The following is a 13,704-nucleotide window of genomic DNA, read 5'->3' as shown; positions in this document are numbered from 1 at the left end:
ATCATAAATAGCATTCTATTCTCACGAACCAGAAAACATCTCTAGTATACAAATTATTATAAATAGTGCTTCTAGTCAACGTGCTGTCCCACCATGTTGGGCATACCCCAGCACTCATAGTTTAGGGATTTGGCAATGTAGCAAAGACCCTCTGTTTCTATACCATCGTAGCCTTCAAGGCGTTGCCAGGTGGTGCCAATGATATAATTGGGAGGAAATACCACACCTTGTTTGTAGATCATGGACTTGGCAAAGAGAATGGCACCGCCAACGGAATCAAGTTTGACAATGTAGTCTGGTCTACGACTGACATCATCAGGCGGCGTTTGTTCTTGCTGTTCGATCAAGTCCTGGAAATGAATCATCTTGCCGGGAACATCTAGAGGAACATAATCCCAATGTTCCCAGTCATTTTGATCCATTTTCAATAGTTGTTCTTCGTTCGGCACCGTCCGTTCTCCTACCCAAGAGTTTCTGTCGTAGTCAATAAGGCTACCTCTTATCACACGAGGCACTATGATGTCTTTCTTAGAAGCGATGAACTGATGGATCATATCTGGGTTCTTGATGGCCACTACATCGGCATCCATGAACACGGTGTAGCGTTCTTCGGCGAGAGTGTGCAACAACGCAAAGTTTCTGGTTCGGGCAATGTTTCTTCGGCGCAACCGCTGGACATTGTCGTTGTGTCTTTGACTTCGATCAATACTATTATAGTCTTTTTCCAAAAAAGGTGCGAAGAGAATGGTGACTTTATTGACGGAGGGCGCGTTCTGGTTGTTAGCCTTCACCAGGGCAAAGTAGTGGTGGATATACTTGTCCACTGTATTGAACTCGGACTCGTCACCAAAATAGAACCCCAAGGAAATGGCATTTTCGTCATAATCAAACGACTTGATGACAGAAAAAAAGTCTTGAAATTGACGGCCTGGACCATACGACTCCAGATTGGCAATCGTGGCCACGAAGAGTAACGAATCGTCGGCCAACGTCTTTGGAGTGTCATTATTCACGTAGGTAATTTTGGTGTAATTAAACGCCTTGTCTTCATGGACTAAACGTGAGTAACCTCGGCTTCCTTTATACGTCTTTTCCAGGAGCAGCAGTACTTGGTACATGCGGAGAGTCGATAGCACCACACATATGAGTACCAATACCGGTAACCAGAACGAAAGTAATCCACGAGAATACATCTCTGAGGACAAGTGTGTAAAGGTAGCGTGCGCGAGAACGTGGGATTTTGGGTTTGCTGTATGCAGGTCACTTACCTCTGGAGAAGAGATGGTGATAAAGGTGTGGAAAAAGAAGAAGTTATGCAAGTTTTTTCGTTAAATTTGTGATCCTCTGTGTATTCTGGTGGCCAATTGAGCCAGATTTCATGAAATTAATCATTTTTGAGGAAGGAATGTATAGATACTAAAGCTAAAATTAGCCCTTATCTATTGATTGTGTGCAGGAAATGGGCCTACCGCCCGAAATAAGATGAGTCGTTGAGAAGACCAGTTCTACCGTATGAATAATACAGTATGAACTTGAACTACAAGCAAACGAGATTTCTATCTGTCGTATCCATCTAGCTCAAATAGTTTCCCTTCACAAATTTTCTTTTTCAGTTTGAAAAATAATCCTTCAAACTATATTCCCCACTGCAGTCCTTTTCTTTCTTCGCGAACTTCTCTTTATGCCTACACTTACTTATGTCTCTGTGGGGCCCCACGATGCCTTTCCCATACGGGTTTTCGTACACAGGAGAAAGCTACTAGCGTCTACAAAATCGTCAGTGGTTGCTGTTAACCAAAGGTCTATTCTTCATCTTTCAAGAATCAATATCATCAGGCTTTCCAATGCCGACCTCGATTCACTCGTTTCAAATATTCGACATTCCTTAATGGATGTTCTCTTAAACCTGGAAATCAATCATTCGAGCTCCAAAACTACACAGGTGACATTTGTGCTCGATAAAACTGACTGGAAATGCTATGTAAAAGTGCCGGTTCACATCATGCTCCAGTTGCGATTCTACCTCAATTCGCTCACCAACCGAGACCAAGAATACCTCGAACAAAAAAACATTCATTTTTCCAAATGTGATACAGAACTATTGACAAGAGAAACAAAGTATTTGTTTAAACAGGATCCGGATGACGACAACGAGCTTGTACTGGAGAAGAAGGAGTCTCAGTACTCCATAGGTTCCAAAAGAATCATCATACCTAAAGGTATCAGCATATATGTATATAGTCGGCCTCCACGCTAATCTTTCATATTCTAGACGACATCGCTGATGATCCGCGATGCCTCGCGATAGGTATTTAACAAATCCACGCATTTCTCCCGCTCCATTTGAATGGTTTCATCTTCTTGCAACAAGTCGTCAAACATAACATCGTTGTAGAGCTTGACCACCAATCGGTTCTGGATATGCTGTTTTATGTAGTTCACCAAGAGACACATGATCGACTTGGGCACCTGGTCTTGGATCATCTCCCTGACAATGCTGAAGTACGAGATGATCAACCTTCTAATCAATTCGCATTCGAGTTGCTCGCGCTCACTGAGCTCGTTGATGGTCTCGTCGCTGTCAAACAGGTCACTGAGGCTCAACGCCTTCATATCTGGCGAAACTGATCCATTCGTCTCGTTTGGAACAAAGCTAGAGTTGAATTTCAATGTGGATTCGTGTTGCTGGGGAAACTTGAATGGCGTGGGATTTAGTTGTGCCTGGGTTTGGAGGTATTGTTGGTGCGTTATTGGGTCCTTGCCAAAGAAGTAATTTAAATAAGAATCGTGTGGTGTTCCCCCGGTCAAAGTGGGTGTTGAATCGGACCGCAAGGCTCCATTTTGTTTGGAGTCCGTTTTTTTATGCTTAACTGGTTTGATGACATCATCCACTTCATTGATATCCATTCCATCGCTGTCCTTCTCGCTCTCGCTATTCTCTTCAGGAGAGTCACTTCTGTTCCCGTTGAGGATGCGCTCGCTGGCCAACTTCAATTTGTCTTTCAGGTTGAACTCCATTTGACGTTGACGCTCTTCCACAACCATGCTCATAGCCTTGGCAGCGCCAACAAAATTGGGATGGTTGGTATTGATATAAGCAGTGTGGATCTCGATCAACAGTTCCACATACTTGATGGTGGGACCCAAACGTTCCCTCAATAAGTCTGAAACAACCTCAATAAGCTTGCTTTGAAGACGAGGATATCTGTTCAATTCCACTCCTATGCCAGTGGAGCAGACGTTGTGTACTATTTTCATCAACTCCTCATAAACGAGTTCCACGCACTTGTGTGAAGGTTCTTCGAGAAGCTTGATTTGGGGTTTAACGAGGAGGTCGAACGCGAGTTCTGGCACAAACAACGATGGACGAGGACCAGTGGAGTTGCGGATTGCTGTTCTGATGTCATGGATAGACAAGTTGTGAGTGGGGTTGATCGACGCCAACTGAGATCCAAATACTTCATTGTAAATGTAATAGATACGAGCACCACCGCAAAGTTCTTTGGTGCTGACTTCGGACATGGATGTACCTTCGATAGAATTGACAAAGCTATTGGCGAACTTGGTCATCAAGCTCAAAACCAACGCACCACGTCCCTCTTTGGAATCGTTTAAATTGGCAGGGGTATCGCCATAGGCTGCCAATTCCTGTTCAGTTTGTCCCATGAGAGTGTTTAACTTGGCCTTGATGTCTGGAAGACGATCACGAATATGATTCATTAATATCTTATTCAAGGTCTGGGCCAAATACCTGGTACCACACTTGTTGGACATGGTTTTATAGGAGGGGTGGCTAGCAAAGAACTGCTGCTCCGCAAAAAGTGAGTCTTCCAACAGCTTGTTCTCGGAGATATCACGTTGGGATCTATTGACAATGCCAATGAATCCAAGCTTCAATGGATACACATTACCCTTGAGAATGTCCAAAGCATTCGTTCCCTGGTCCATCAAATCAAGCTTGGTCAAGATACCAACGGTTCTCTTTCCCGTGGGATCGACTTGCCTTGCGAGTTTTAACGATTCTGAGTTGACCAAGTCGACATTGGCTGGCGACACCGCCAAGATAATACAGTTTGGCTTGGCGATATACTCCAGAATGAGGGATCTCGTCTGTCTCTCGATATCGGTGGGCTGGTCACCAATGGGTATTTTGGTCAATCCAGGAAGATCCACCACTGTCAAATTCAACACGTTGGGCGAGTAAATCTTCAAGTTGATTGGGATTCTACTGATACCCTTGTTTTCGCCAGCAATTCTAGCAGTCTCGTTTTCAATCTCATTACGAATGTCGTGGAAATTGAAAAACTTCTTCTTTGGAATGTGCAAAAATTCACCCCATTCCCGAACTTGGTCTTTGCTGCTCTTTGTTTTGGAGGTTTGCTTGCGCAAATGTGCTTCCAAATCCACCTCAGTTTCCTCCTCGGAGTACTGTGCTACTTTCCTCGCATCCTCTGCCTTGATATTGATAAGCTGGAGTACCAACGGTCTTCTGGTGACGATTCCAGTGCCTCGAGGAAGAAAGTCTTTGCCTACAATATTCTCCAAAACAGACGATTTTCCACACGATTGCGAACCCACCACAGCAAGAATTGGAAGATCCAAGTCTGCTAACTGGGTGGTGGTGACAATGTCCTGGAGCTTGTTCACCACAGGGATGAGATCCTGAAGTGACATGGCGGCCAAGGGAATTTAGGGTTGTGTTATGTGTACGCAAAAGTCAGAAAATGCGGCGAATCGATTCGCCAGCTGACATAAGCGGCACAACAGCAATCATAGACAGTGGGTGTAGGAGGTGGGAGGTGCGGACAGAGGATACCAGACTTGGCTGAGATTATGCCAGGTGTGTTAAATGCGGGGTGTTTTGGAGTCTGGTATGGGTATTGTACAGGGTTGAGAACGTGTTTTGGAGTATTTGGTATTCTTTTTGGGCCACTTATTGTGAGGCTCTGAGATGCCGTGCACAAGTAGATTTCGCACCCAAAAATAGTTGCGAGGAGTTCCGCCGAAATTATCTCAGAAAAAGCTGAAGTCGTATTGGGTGAGAAGACAGTAGTACCAGAGTATTAGGAAGGTCATAAAAAGTTCTTCTGATTTGAGTTTGAGGTTTAAATTTGTTGAGACTTGTTGAGATTACTAGTGGCTTCGCCTAATTGACTCTTTCCTACTCTTATTTTCCGATGCCCATCATTGACAGGCTCCGCGCACTCGCATTTTCCGCGCGCTCGCCGGGGCTTATGTCGCTTGCGGGCCACAGTCAAATACAGGGTGTGCGCACCAGAGTTCCTTTTAATCGCTCCAGGTTTATCCGCAATTATTGTGCCCGTCATCATATGTGTCAATTGAACAATCTTGCCGGCTCTGCGTCTGCTCCTCATAGAGAGGTGCTTCCCACCAACGTGAAGCCGCTCAAATATACTCTTTCTTTCGAACCTGATTTCACCAATTTTACCTTTGCTGGTACGGAGACAATCGAATTAGCAGTGAATGACCTGTCGGATTCCATCACCCTTAACTCCACCGAGATCACCATCCACGATGCCAATGTCAGTGATGTTCCTGTCAAGTCAATTGACTACGACGAAAAGGGCCAAACTGCCACTTTCCACCTTGCTGACACCTTGACTGAAGGCTCTATTGTCCATCTCAACATCAACTTTTCTGGTATTCTTAACGATAAGATGGCCGGGTTCTACCGCTCATCATACAACGACAACGGAACCACCAAATACTTGGCCACTACCCAGATGGAACCTACGGATTGTCGCCGGGCATTCCCATCCTTCGATGAACCAGCATTGAAGGCCAAGTTTGACATTTCTTTAATTGCCGACCGCAATCTTGTGTGTTTGTCCAACATGAACGAGAAGTCAACCACGCTCTTGGACCATGATCGCAAGAAGGTTACCTTCAACACTACTCCATTGATGTCCACTTATCTTGTCGCATTTGTTATCGGAGACTTGAAATACGTTGAAAACAACTCGTACAGAGTACCCATCAAAGTCTATGCCACTCCAGGCTCAGAACATTTGGGCCAGTATGCTGCTGACATCACTGCCAAAACCTTGGTCTTTTTCGACAAAAAGTTCGATATTCCTTACCCATTACCTAAGTGCGACTTGGTGGCTATTCCAGACTTTTCAGCTGGTGCCATGGAGAACTTTGGCCTCATTACATTCAGAAACGCTGACTTGTTGATAAATCCTAAAGAGACAGATGTCACCATGTTGACAAGAGTTACCGAGGTGGTGATGCACGAATTGGCTCACCAATGGTTCGGCAATTTGGTGACTATGGACTTCTGGGACGGCTTATGGTTGAACGAAGGTTTCGCAACTTGGATGTCGTGGTTTGCCTGTAACTCGTTGTACCCCGAATGGAAGGTTTGGGAGTCCTACGTCAGCGACACATTGCAAGGTGCTATGAATTTGGATGCTTTGAGATCGTCTCATCCAGTCGAAGTTCCTGTTCAGAGAGCTGACCAGATTAACCAGATTTTCGACAACATTTCCTACTCCAAAGGTTCCTCGTTGTTGAAGATGATTGCCGACTGGTTGGGTGAAGATGTGTTCATCAAGGGTGTCTCCAACTACTTGAAAAAGCACAAGTGGGGCAACACCCAAACCTCTGACTTGTGGGCCTCTTTGAGTGAGGCAAGTGGTGAGGACGTTGTCAAGGTAATGGATATCTGGACCAAGAAGGTGGGCTACCCAATCATTGATGTCAAGGAAGACGGCAAGAAGATTACTGTCACTCAAAACAGATACCTCACTTCGGCAGACGTCAAACCCGAGGAAGACGAGGTCTTGTACCCTGTTTTCTTGAATGTCAAGACAAGCGAAGGCACCGACAGATCGTTGGTTTTGGACACTAGAAGTAAGACATTTGACTTGAGCACTTCAGACGATTTTTTCAAGCTCAACAGTGGTCAAACAGGTATTTACAGAACATCTTATGACCAAACCAGATGGGCAAAGCTTGGAAAAGCTCCTGAAAAATTGTCTGTTGAAGATAGAGTTGGTTTGGTGGCCGATGCAAGAGCCTTGTCTGTTTCGGGGTACATTCCAACTACTGACTTGCTCAACTTGGTGAGATCATGGACCGACGAGAAAAATTATGTTGTGTGGGATACAATTTTGGGTAGTGTTAGTTCCGTGAGAAGTGCTTTCAAGAATGTGTCTGACGAAGTTGATGATGCACTCAAAGCCTTCACTCGTGAATTGATCAGCAAACAACTTCTCCAAGTAGGATGGGACTTCAAGGACACTGACTCGTTTACCGAACAACAGCTCAAGCAGTCCCTTTTCTCTTCCGCTTCCGCAGCCGATCAGGAAGAGGTTGTGGCCGACTGTCAGAAAGCATTTAAAGACTATGTCGCTGGAAACAAGAACGCTATCCACCCCAATTCAAGATCGTCTGTTTTCACCGTGGTAGCCAAGAAAGGTGGTAAGGAAGAATTTGACCAACTTTACAAAATCTACTTGAACCCTCTGTCAGCCGAAGAAAAGCTTGCTGCTTTGAGAGTTCTCGGTCGGGTACCAGACAAAGAGTTGCGTGCCAAGTTGTTAGACTTGTCTTTGAAGTCTGACGTTATCAAGCAACAAGACATGCTCTATGCCATGGTAGGATGCACCGTTGATAAAGATGCTGCTTCTCAGTTGTGGCAGTGGTTTACTGTCAACTGGGACAAAATTTACAAGATCTTACCCCCAGGTTTGTCGATGTTGGGTAGCGCCGTTAGCGTTGCCATTCGTGGTTTGGGTACTGCCTCTGACAAAGAGAACGTGGAAAGTTTTTTCAAAAATAAGGACACTGCTGGCTTTGACCAGGCATTGGCGCAATCTTTAGAAGCCTTGAACAGTAAAATTGCATGGGTCGAGAGAGACTCTCAGGCTATCAAGGAATGGATTTCTACAAACGGCTACAAATAACTACTGAGTAGGTTGTGAATTTATCGGTCAGTTCACAACTCAGCCGTTCATGGAATATCGATGGTTCTATACAAGTAACTGATATGAAAATCTTTGTACGCTTCTAAGTTGTCTTCAAATACTCCGCTGCTACTGGCAGAATGTACGTCGATAAATGTGTCTTCTTTCTTGGAAGGTTTGAATGAACAACAGTTGACATAGTATGGAACAAGATTGTGCTCCTTGATACAATCAGCATGCAAAACAATACTCTTTAAGCTGGTAAAGTCAGCTACAAGTTCGTTCTCTCGTTTCAAAAAGTGCTTGATAGCCATCTCTAGCATTGTAGGAGCCGAACGTTTCATGAACGACGTAAAAGCTGTTATTTCGATGTCTTTTATCGACAGATTAGAGCTCCTCAAATCGCCATCGTACGATTTAAACCCTACGCTGCCTAGAACTCTATTCACTTGTGAGGGTGTCAATTCTTCATCACTGTTATAGTAGGTAACTTTGACATCGGAGTCAACGTTGAACGAGAGTTGAGGAAGGTACTCGTCAGGTATATCACAGTCAATACTACGTTCCCATGAATCGGACGGTGTTTCGAACTTCCTGCTGTAATTGTGGTTGAGCCCAAGTTTTTCAAACTGTTTTTCGGGTCCCAAAAGTAATAAAATGCAAAAGTCGTCATTTTCGTGAACTCTAAAGTTGTCCAACATAGACATGCTTGTTTTGATCCTGGGGGTTTTTATAATGCCATATTTGAACATAGCCTTGCTGTATCCCTTGTTGATGATTTTCAGAAATTTATCATACTTGGGCCCATACGGTTCCGATAACCATTTTCTGGAGAGAACAAGAAACTCCATTAAGCGAAACTCATTTCGCACGAAAATATGTACAGTCTATCTTTTCAGTTTGAGCTTAATTTAGATGCAAATATGTATGGTGCAACTATGCTATGTCTGGTTCTTATGCTAATATATTGCTGGAGCTGGTAAAATCATCCACCTTCATGAACCGCAAAACCATCATGAATTGGTTAACTTCAAATGGAAATGATTGTCTGAATTTGATCACATGTTTCCACCGTTTGGCATTCATCTTTGGATGCTGCGAGAGACGGTCCCACAAGAAGTCGCCGCCAAGGCATTCTTTGACGTTTTGAACCTGAATGTCGTATTTTTTGGTGAAAACTGGCTGTTTGGCTTTGCGCTGTAGGAACGTTCCCCATATTAAAATGTGGCCAATTAATGCTAGCATGGAGTAGTCGAACGAGTTCTTGTGTATATCCTTTGTGGACGGCGTTAGTCGAGTCTTGGTAGTTGTAAGATTGATCTCGGGATATCCACCGAACCACTCAATCACTTGAGGCCATTTTCTCGCTACTTTCTTGAACCCCATTGACTCCATCAATGCCACTTCCACGCAAAGCTGGAGAAACACTCTTTTGCGTTCGTAATCCTCGAACAAATCCGAAGTCTCTCTTTTGGCAAACTTCAATATATTCTGTATCGTCTTACTACCCGAAGATACTAGAAGCTTCAACTTTACGTCGTTGAGCGGAAGAGACAATATTTGGGAATTCGAGAGTCCAATTATCGATGTAGTTGGTTCCATGGCAGTTAAAAAGCTTTTTTGAGGTGCTTTGGGAACAGTTCTAGTGGACTGTGCACTGCGGGAAGGTGTCAGTTCTTGGCCGTCAGTTGATGCAGATGAAGAGTGGGTTTCGCTTGGTACTCCCGATTCTTGAGATTGTGGAGGAAAGCCGTCTTTCTCTGCATCTTTTACATGTTCCTTCTTCTTTCTTTGTCTCTTTTTCTTCGCTTTCTTAGCTGGAACACTACTTGAAGTTTCTGATTCTTTGCTGGTATTGTGAGGGCTTGGTTCAGGGGTCACCGGCTCGTCATTTTCATCACTGGAGAAGTTTATACCATCCATATCTTTTGTAATTTCTTCCATGCTGATTTTGTACTTTCCTTTGATTAATTTTTGGCCTTGTTTCTGGTTGGTAGAAACCACGTTTTGAGATACCTTGACGAACTTTTCACTTTTGTTGAGCGTGGACGACTTCAGGAGAAGAAACTGAAGATCTGCCTCGAATTGTTCATCCGCTTCCATGTGTATCTGTGCCTGAACCGTAGCTCGCGAAAAACCATTGACTGGCTATGTGTGCAGGAAAATTGTACGAACTATACCAATGTAGGTCTTCTTTTACACGCTGACAACAATAACATCTTATTTTATATAGATCTTGTCTATGCCATATCTACCGTCTTGGCTGCTTAGAAAGAAGCAACGAAAGACTCAGTAGCAGACTTCAACTTCTCCAAGTCGTCCTTAGACAACTCACCCTTTTCACGGATGGCTTCCAAGATCTCAGGTTGGTTGGACTTCAAGCTAGAGATGTAAGCCTCCTCGAACTCTCCGACTCTGTCGACGGCGATGTTATCTAAGAAACCGTTGACACCAGCGTAAATGACAGGAACTTGCTCCTCAGCAGACAAAGGAGAGTATTGCTTTTGCTTCAAAAGTTGGGTCAATCTCTCACCTCTAGCCAAGGTTTGCTTGGTAGAAGCATCCAAATCGGAACCGAATTGGGCGAAAGCAGCGACTTCTCTGTATTGAGCCAAGAACAATTTCAAAGAACCAGCAACTTGCTTCATGGCCTTAACTTGAGCAGCAGATCCGACACGGGAAACCGACAAACCAACGTTAATGGCAGGTCTGATACCCTTGTAGAACAATTCAGCCTCCAAGAAAATTTGACCATCAGTAATGGAAATGACGTTAGTTGGAATGTAAGCTGACACATCACCACCTTGAGTCTCAATGATTGGCAAAGCGGTCATGGAACCACCACCCAAGGTATCAGACATCTTAGCAGCTCTCTCTAACAAACGAGAGTGCAAGTAGAAAACATCACCAGGGTAAGCCTCACGACCAGGTGGACGTCTCAACAACAACGACAATTGACGGTAAGCAACAGCTTGCTTGGACAAATCATCGTAGATGATCAACGAGTGTCTACCGTTGTCTCTGAACCATTCACCAATGGCAGCACCAGTAAAAGGAGCCAAGTATTGCAAAGGAGCAGCTTCAGAAGCAGTAGCGGCAACAATGATGGAGTACTTAAGAGCATCAGCCTTTTCCAAAGTTTGCACCAATTGAGCAACGGTGGATCTCTTTTGACCAACGGCAACGTACACACAGTACAACTTCTTCTTCTCATCAGAACCATCGTTCCACTTCTTTTGGTTCAAGATGGTGTCCAAAGCGACAGCGGTCTTACCAGTTTGACGATCACCAATGATCAATTCTCTTTGACCTCTACCAACTGGCACCAAAGCATCGACCGATTTCAAACCAGTTTGCATAGGTTCGTACACGGATCTTCTTGGCAAGATACCTGGAGCCTTAACTTGAGCTCTAGAGGAAGAAGAAGCATTCAATGGTCCCTTACCATCGATTGGGTTACCCAAACCGTCAACAACACGGCCCAACAATTCTGGACCAGTTGGAACGTCGACAATCTTACCGGTTCTCTTGACGGTTTCACCTTCCTTAACCAAGGCATCGGAACCGAACAACACAATACCGACTTGACCGGCTTCCAAGTTCAAAGCCATACCCTTAACACCGGAACTGAACTCAACCAATTCTTCGGCTTGACAGTTGTTCAATCCGAAAACACGGGCAATACCATCACCAACAGACAAAACTCTACCGGTTTCGTTCAAGTTGGCCTCATCGGAAACACCTCTAATTCTCTCTTCGATGATGGAGGTGACCTCAGTAGGGGCAGCCTTGGCGGAGGCGAAACGAACAGCAGCAACTTGAGCTGGACGGGCCTGTAGTTAGTATGTGATTACGAAGTAGCAGGTCGATATGGGACCAGTTATAACCCCCGGAAATTGAGATGTCGTGGAATCGGCTCTCATCCAATGAGAAGGCGCCATCACAAAGTCAACGGATTCCGGTGAATACTCCAATTGAGAGCAATGAAACGGTAGACTGGCACTACCATAGCTGCCTTGGACACTCTTGAGGTTGAATTGGCCGAGAAGCACTACGATTTCATCGATTTCGGCAGTTTCGCCATTCAGCAAAACCACCAACAAACACATCAAATCGGCAAAAACGTAGCTATTTCGCCGCTGAAAAGCTTCAATGTCATACTTGGCATGCTCCTCTTTATTGTGAACCAATATGAGCGGCCAATTTAGCCTCCTTATGATTCTACATCCAAAATCATGGTGACACTTCACCTGGAAAAAGTACTTACCACACGCAAAGTTCTGGCAGCTAAGGCAGCTGATCTCGCAGCAGAACGCAATACTGGACGAGCTGACAACATTGTTTCTCTTTAATATATCCCTAGAATAAACTGGTATCCAGAGAAAAAAAAACGACTATATATGCCAATGAAAAATCTCCCTCGTTGAGCGCTAACGCGGGAGCCGGTCCCAGGACGCAATTTGATTGGCGGACGCTTTGAGAGTGGAGTGCGGGTAACGCCTACCGGACTTTTGTATTGGTAGTTTTGCACTTGAATGACAGGTTATGGGCTCAGTAAAACGTATATACAGTTTAGGTGCTGTAAGTTCTCTACAGGAGAGTTTTGGGGTCCAATTGACCATCAGAAGTGTAGATGGTATACCGTTCATATTCCCTACTATTGTCTTACTTCATCACTGGCCTCCGCTTACGTGAGCTTCGGTCGCAGTTTTTACCGATTTTCTCAAGGTGAAAAATCGTCATGTTGAAACAGACCTCTCGAAGATGGTACTCCACAGGAGGCGACAATTCCATGTTCTTGTCGGATCTTCTCACGAGAATTGACAAGATCACGGCAAACACGAAGAAAATAGTGGAACCTCGTAAAGATGCTAATAAAATGCAGTCCAAGTCAAATCGGTTGAACAAGACCGGCGATAAACAGAAAAATACCGGCTCTAATATGAAACCCAAGGGCCAAAAGGCTGCTTCGGGTGCTCAGGGGGCTCCACAATCGGTAGTGAGGCGGCAAAAGGTGCAAGTTGCCGACCATCCTATGGCATACCAGGCATTCAATGCTCTTAAAGAATCGGGCCCAAAACATTCTGGACCACGTCAGAATCGTAGTTCTGCCCCTCGTGGCACATCCCAGCATAACTCTCGCTCGCCACGTACGTCTCGTACTTCTGGCAGTGAAAACTCGGGCCAACGTCGACCACAGAGAGGAACGTCAAGACAGCGTTCGCCAGTGGTAGCTAAGCCTTTGAAGTCCAAGACTGTCAGCAGTGGTCCATTGGTTCCTCAGTTGTCTGGGGAGACATTTTTGTATGGAAAAGTGACTTCTGTATCAGCAAACTTAAGCTCTCGAGTCGCAGCTGTCACCAAGGAAGCACTCATCAAGTCGCAATATCCATATAAATTGCCCAAGTCTATTATTCAAAATTTGGACGATGCTCCCAAAAACAAGTACTTGGCTCAGGCAAACTACAACACCGACGTTGATGCAGAAAAATTGGCTACAAGAATCAACGAGGTTGTTCGCGGCCAAGTTACGGAGTTGAACGGGTCTCTGGATCATCTCAAATCACCCGAAGAGATCAGAATGGCTGAGTTTGCAAAGGCACAATTAATGAAGAACGGAGACTTGGATCTTCCATCAAAGACATTGATTTACAATATTGCCAGTGGCTTACAATCTCCCAAGTCCTTGATGGAGGGAAAGCATTGGGTCAAGTAATGTACATAGATTAGGTACTTAAAGGTACAAAGACCGCAAGGACAGACAGAAAGATGA

General features: G+C 44.7%; 8 protein-coding genes across 8 annotated transcripts; 3 read left to right on the top strand and 5 right to left on the bottom strand. All coding sequences in view use genetic code 12, as the record gives it.

Moving 5' to 3' along the window:
- Nucleotides 1-71: 71 nt before the first annotated feature.
- On the bottom strand, nt 72-1,193 carry PGUG_01139 (uncharacterized protein; the record flags this gene model as incomplete). The annotated part of the gene is made up of 1 exon (XM_001487712.1): nt 72-1,193. The coding sequence occupies one exon, from the start codon at nt 1,191-1,193 to the stop codon at nt 72-74; it is 1,122 nt and encodes a 373-aa protein (XP_001487762.2).
- Nucleotides 1,194-1,681: 488 nt separating this feature from the next.
- On the top strand, nt 1,682-2,257 carry PGUG_01138 (uncharacterized protein; the record flags this gene model as incomplete). Its single annotated transcript, XM_001487711.1, has 1 exon — nt 1,682-2,257. The coding sequence occupies one exon, from the start codon at nt 1,682-1,684 to the stop codon at nt 2,255-2,257; it is 576 nt and encodes a 191-aa protein (XP_001487761.2).
- Nucleotides 2,258-2,268: 11 nt separating this feature from the next.
- On the bottom strand, nt 2,269-4,674 carry DNM1 (dynamin-related GTPase; the record flags this gene model as incomplete). Its single annotated transcript, XM_001487710.1, has 1 exon — nt 2,269-4,674. One exon carries the CDS (start codon nt 4,672-4,674, stop codon nt 2,269-2,271), a length of 2,406 nt encoding a protein of 801 aa, XP_001487760.2.
- A 503-nt stretch (nt 4,675-5,177) lies between these two features.
- On the top strand, nt 5,178-7,931 carry APE2 (metallo-aminopeptidase; the record flags this gene model as incomplete). Its single annotated transcript, XM_001487709.1, has 1 exon — nt 5,178-7,931. One exon carries the CDS (start codon nt 5,178-5,180, stop codon nt 7,929-7,931), a length of 2,754 nt encoding a protein of 917 aa, XP_001487759.2.
- Nucleotides 7,932-7,978: 47 nt separating this feature from the next.
- PGUG_01135 (uncharacterized protein) lies at nt 7,979-8,782 on the bottom strand (the record flags this gene model as incomplete). The annotated part of the gene is made up of 1 exon (XM_001487708.1): nt 7,979-8,782. One exon carries the CDS (start codon nt 8,780-8,782, stop codon nt 7,979-7,981), a length of 804 nt encoding a protein of 267 aa, XP_001487758.2.
- Nucleotides 8,783-8,885: 103 nt separating this feature from the next.
- Nucleotides 8,886-10,034, bottom strand: PGUG_01134 (uncharacterized protein; the record flags this gene model as incomplete). Its single annotated transcript, XM_001487707.1, has 1 exon — nt 8,886-10,034. One exon carries the CDS (start codon nt 10,032-10,034, stop codon nt 8,886-8,888), a length of 1,149 nt encoding a protein of 382 aa, XP_001487757.2.
- A 164-nt stretch (nt 10,035-10,198) lies between these two features.
- Nucleotides 10,199-11,542, bottom strand: ATP1 (F1F0 ATP synthase subunit alpha; the record flags this gene model as incomplete). Its single annotated transcript, XM_001487706.1, has 1 exon — nt 10,199-11,542. One exon carries the CDS (start codon nt 11,540-11,542, stop codon nt 10,199-10,201), a length of 1,344 nt encoding a protein of 447 aa, XP_001487756.1.
- Nucleotides 11,543-12,672: 1,130 nt separating this feature from the next.
- PGUG_01132 (uncharacterized protein) lies at nt 12,673-13,647 on the top strand (the record flags this gene model as incomplete). Its single annotated transcript, XM_001487705.1, has 1 exon — nt 12,673-13,647. One exon carries the CDS (start codon nt 12,673-12,675, stop codon nt 13,645-13,647), a length of 975 nt encoding a protein of 324 aa, XP_001487755.2.
- Nucleotides 13,648-13,704: the final 57 nt, after the last annotated feature.

Source organism: Meyerozyma guilliermondii, genomic scaffold (assembly GCF_000149425.1).
Source record: "Meyerozyma guilliermondii ATCC 6260 scaffold_1 genomic scaffold, whole genome shotgun sequence".
Taxonomy (NCBI): domain Eukaryota; kingdom Fungi; phylum Ascomycota; class Pichiomycetes; order Serinales; family Debaryomycetaceae; genus Meyerozyma; species Meyerozyma guilliermondii.
Note: the sequence above shows the minus strand (reverse complement) of the source record. Positions and strands in the feature narration are given on the sequence as shown.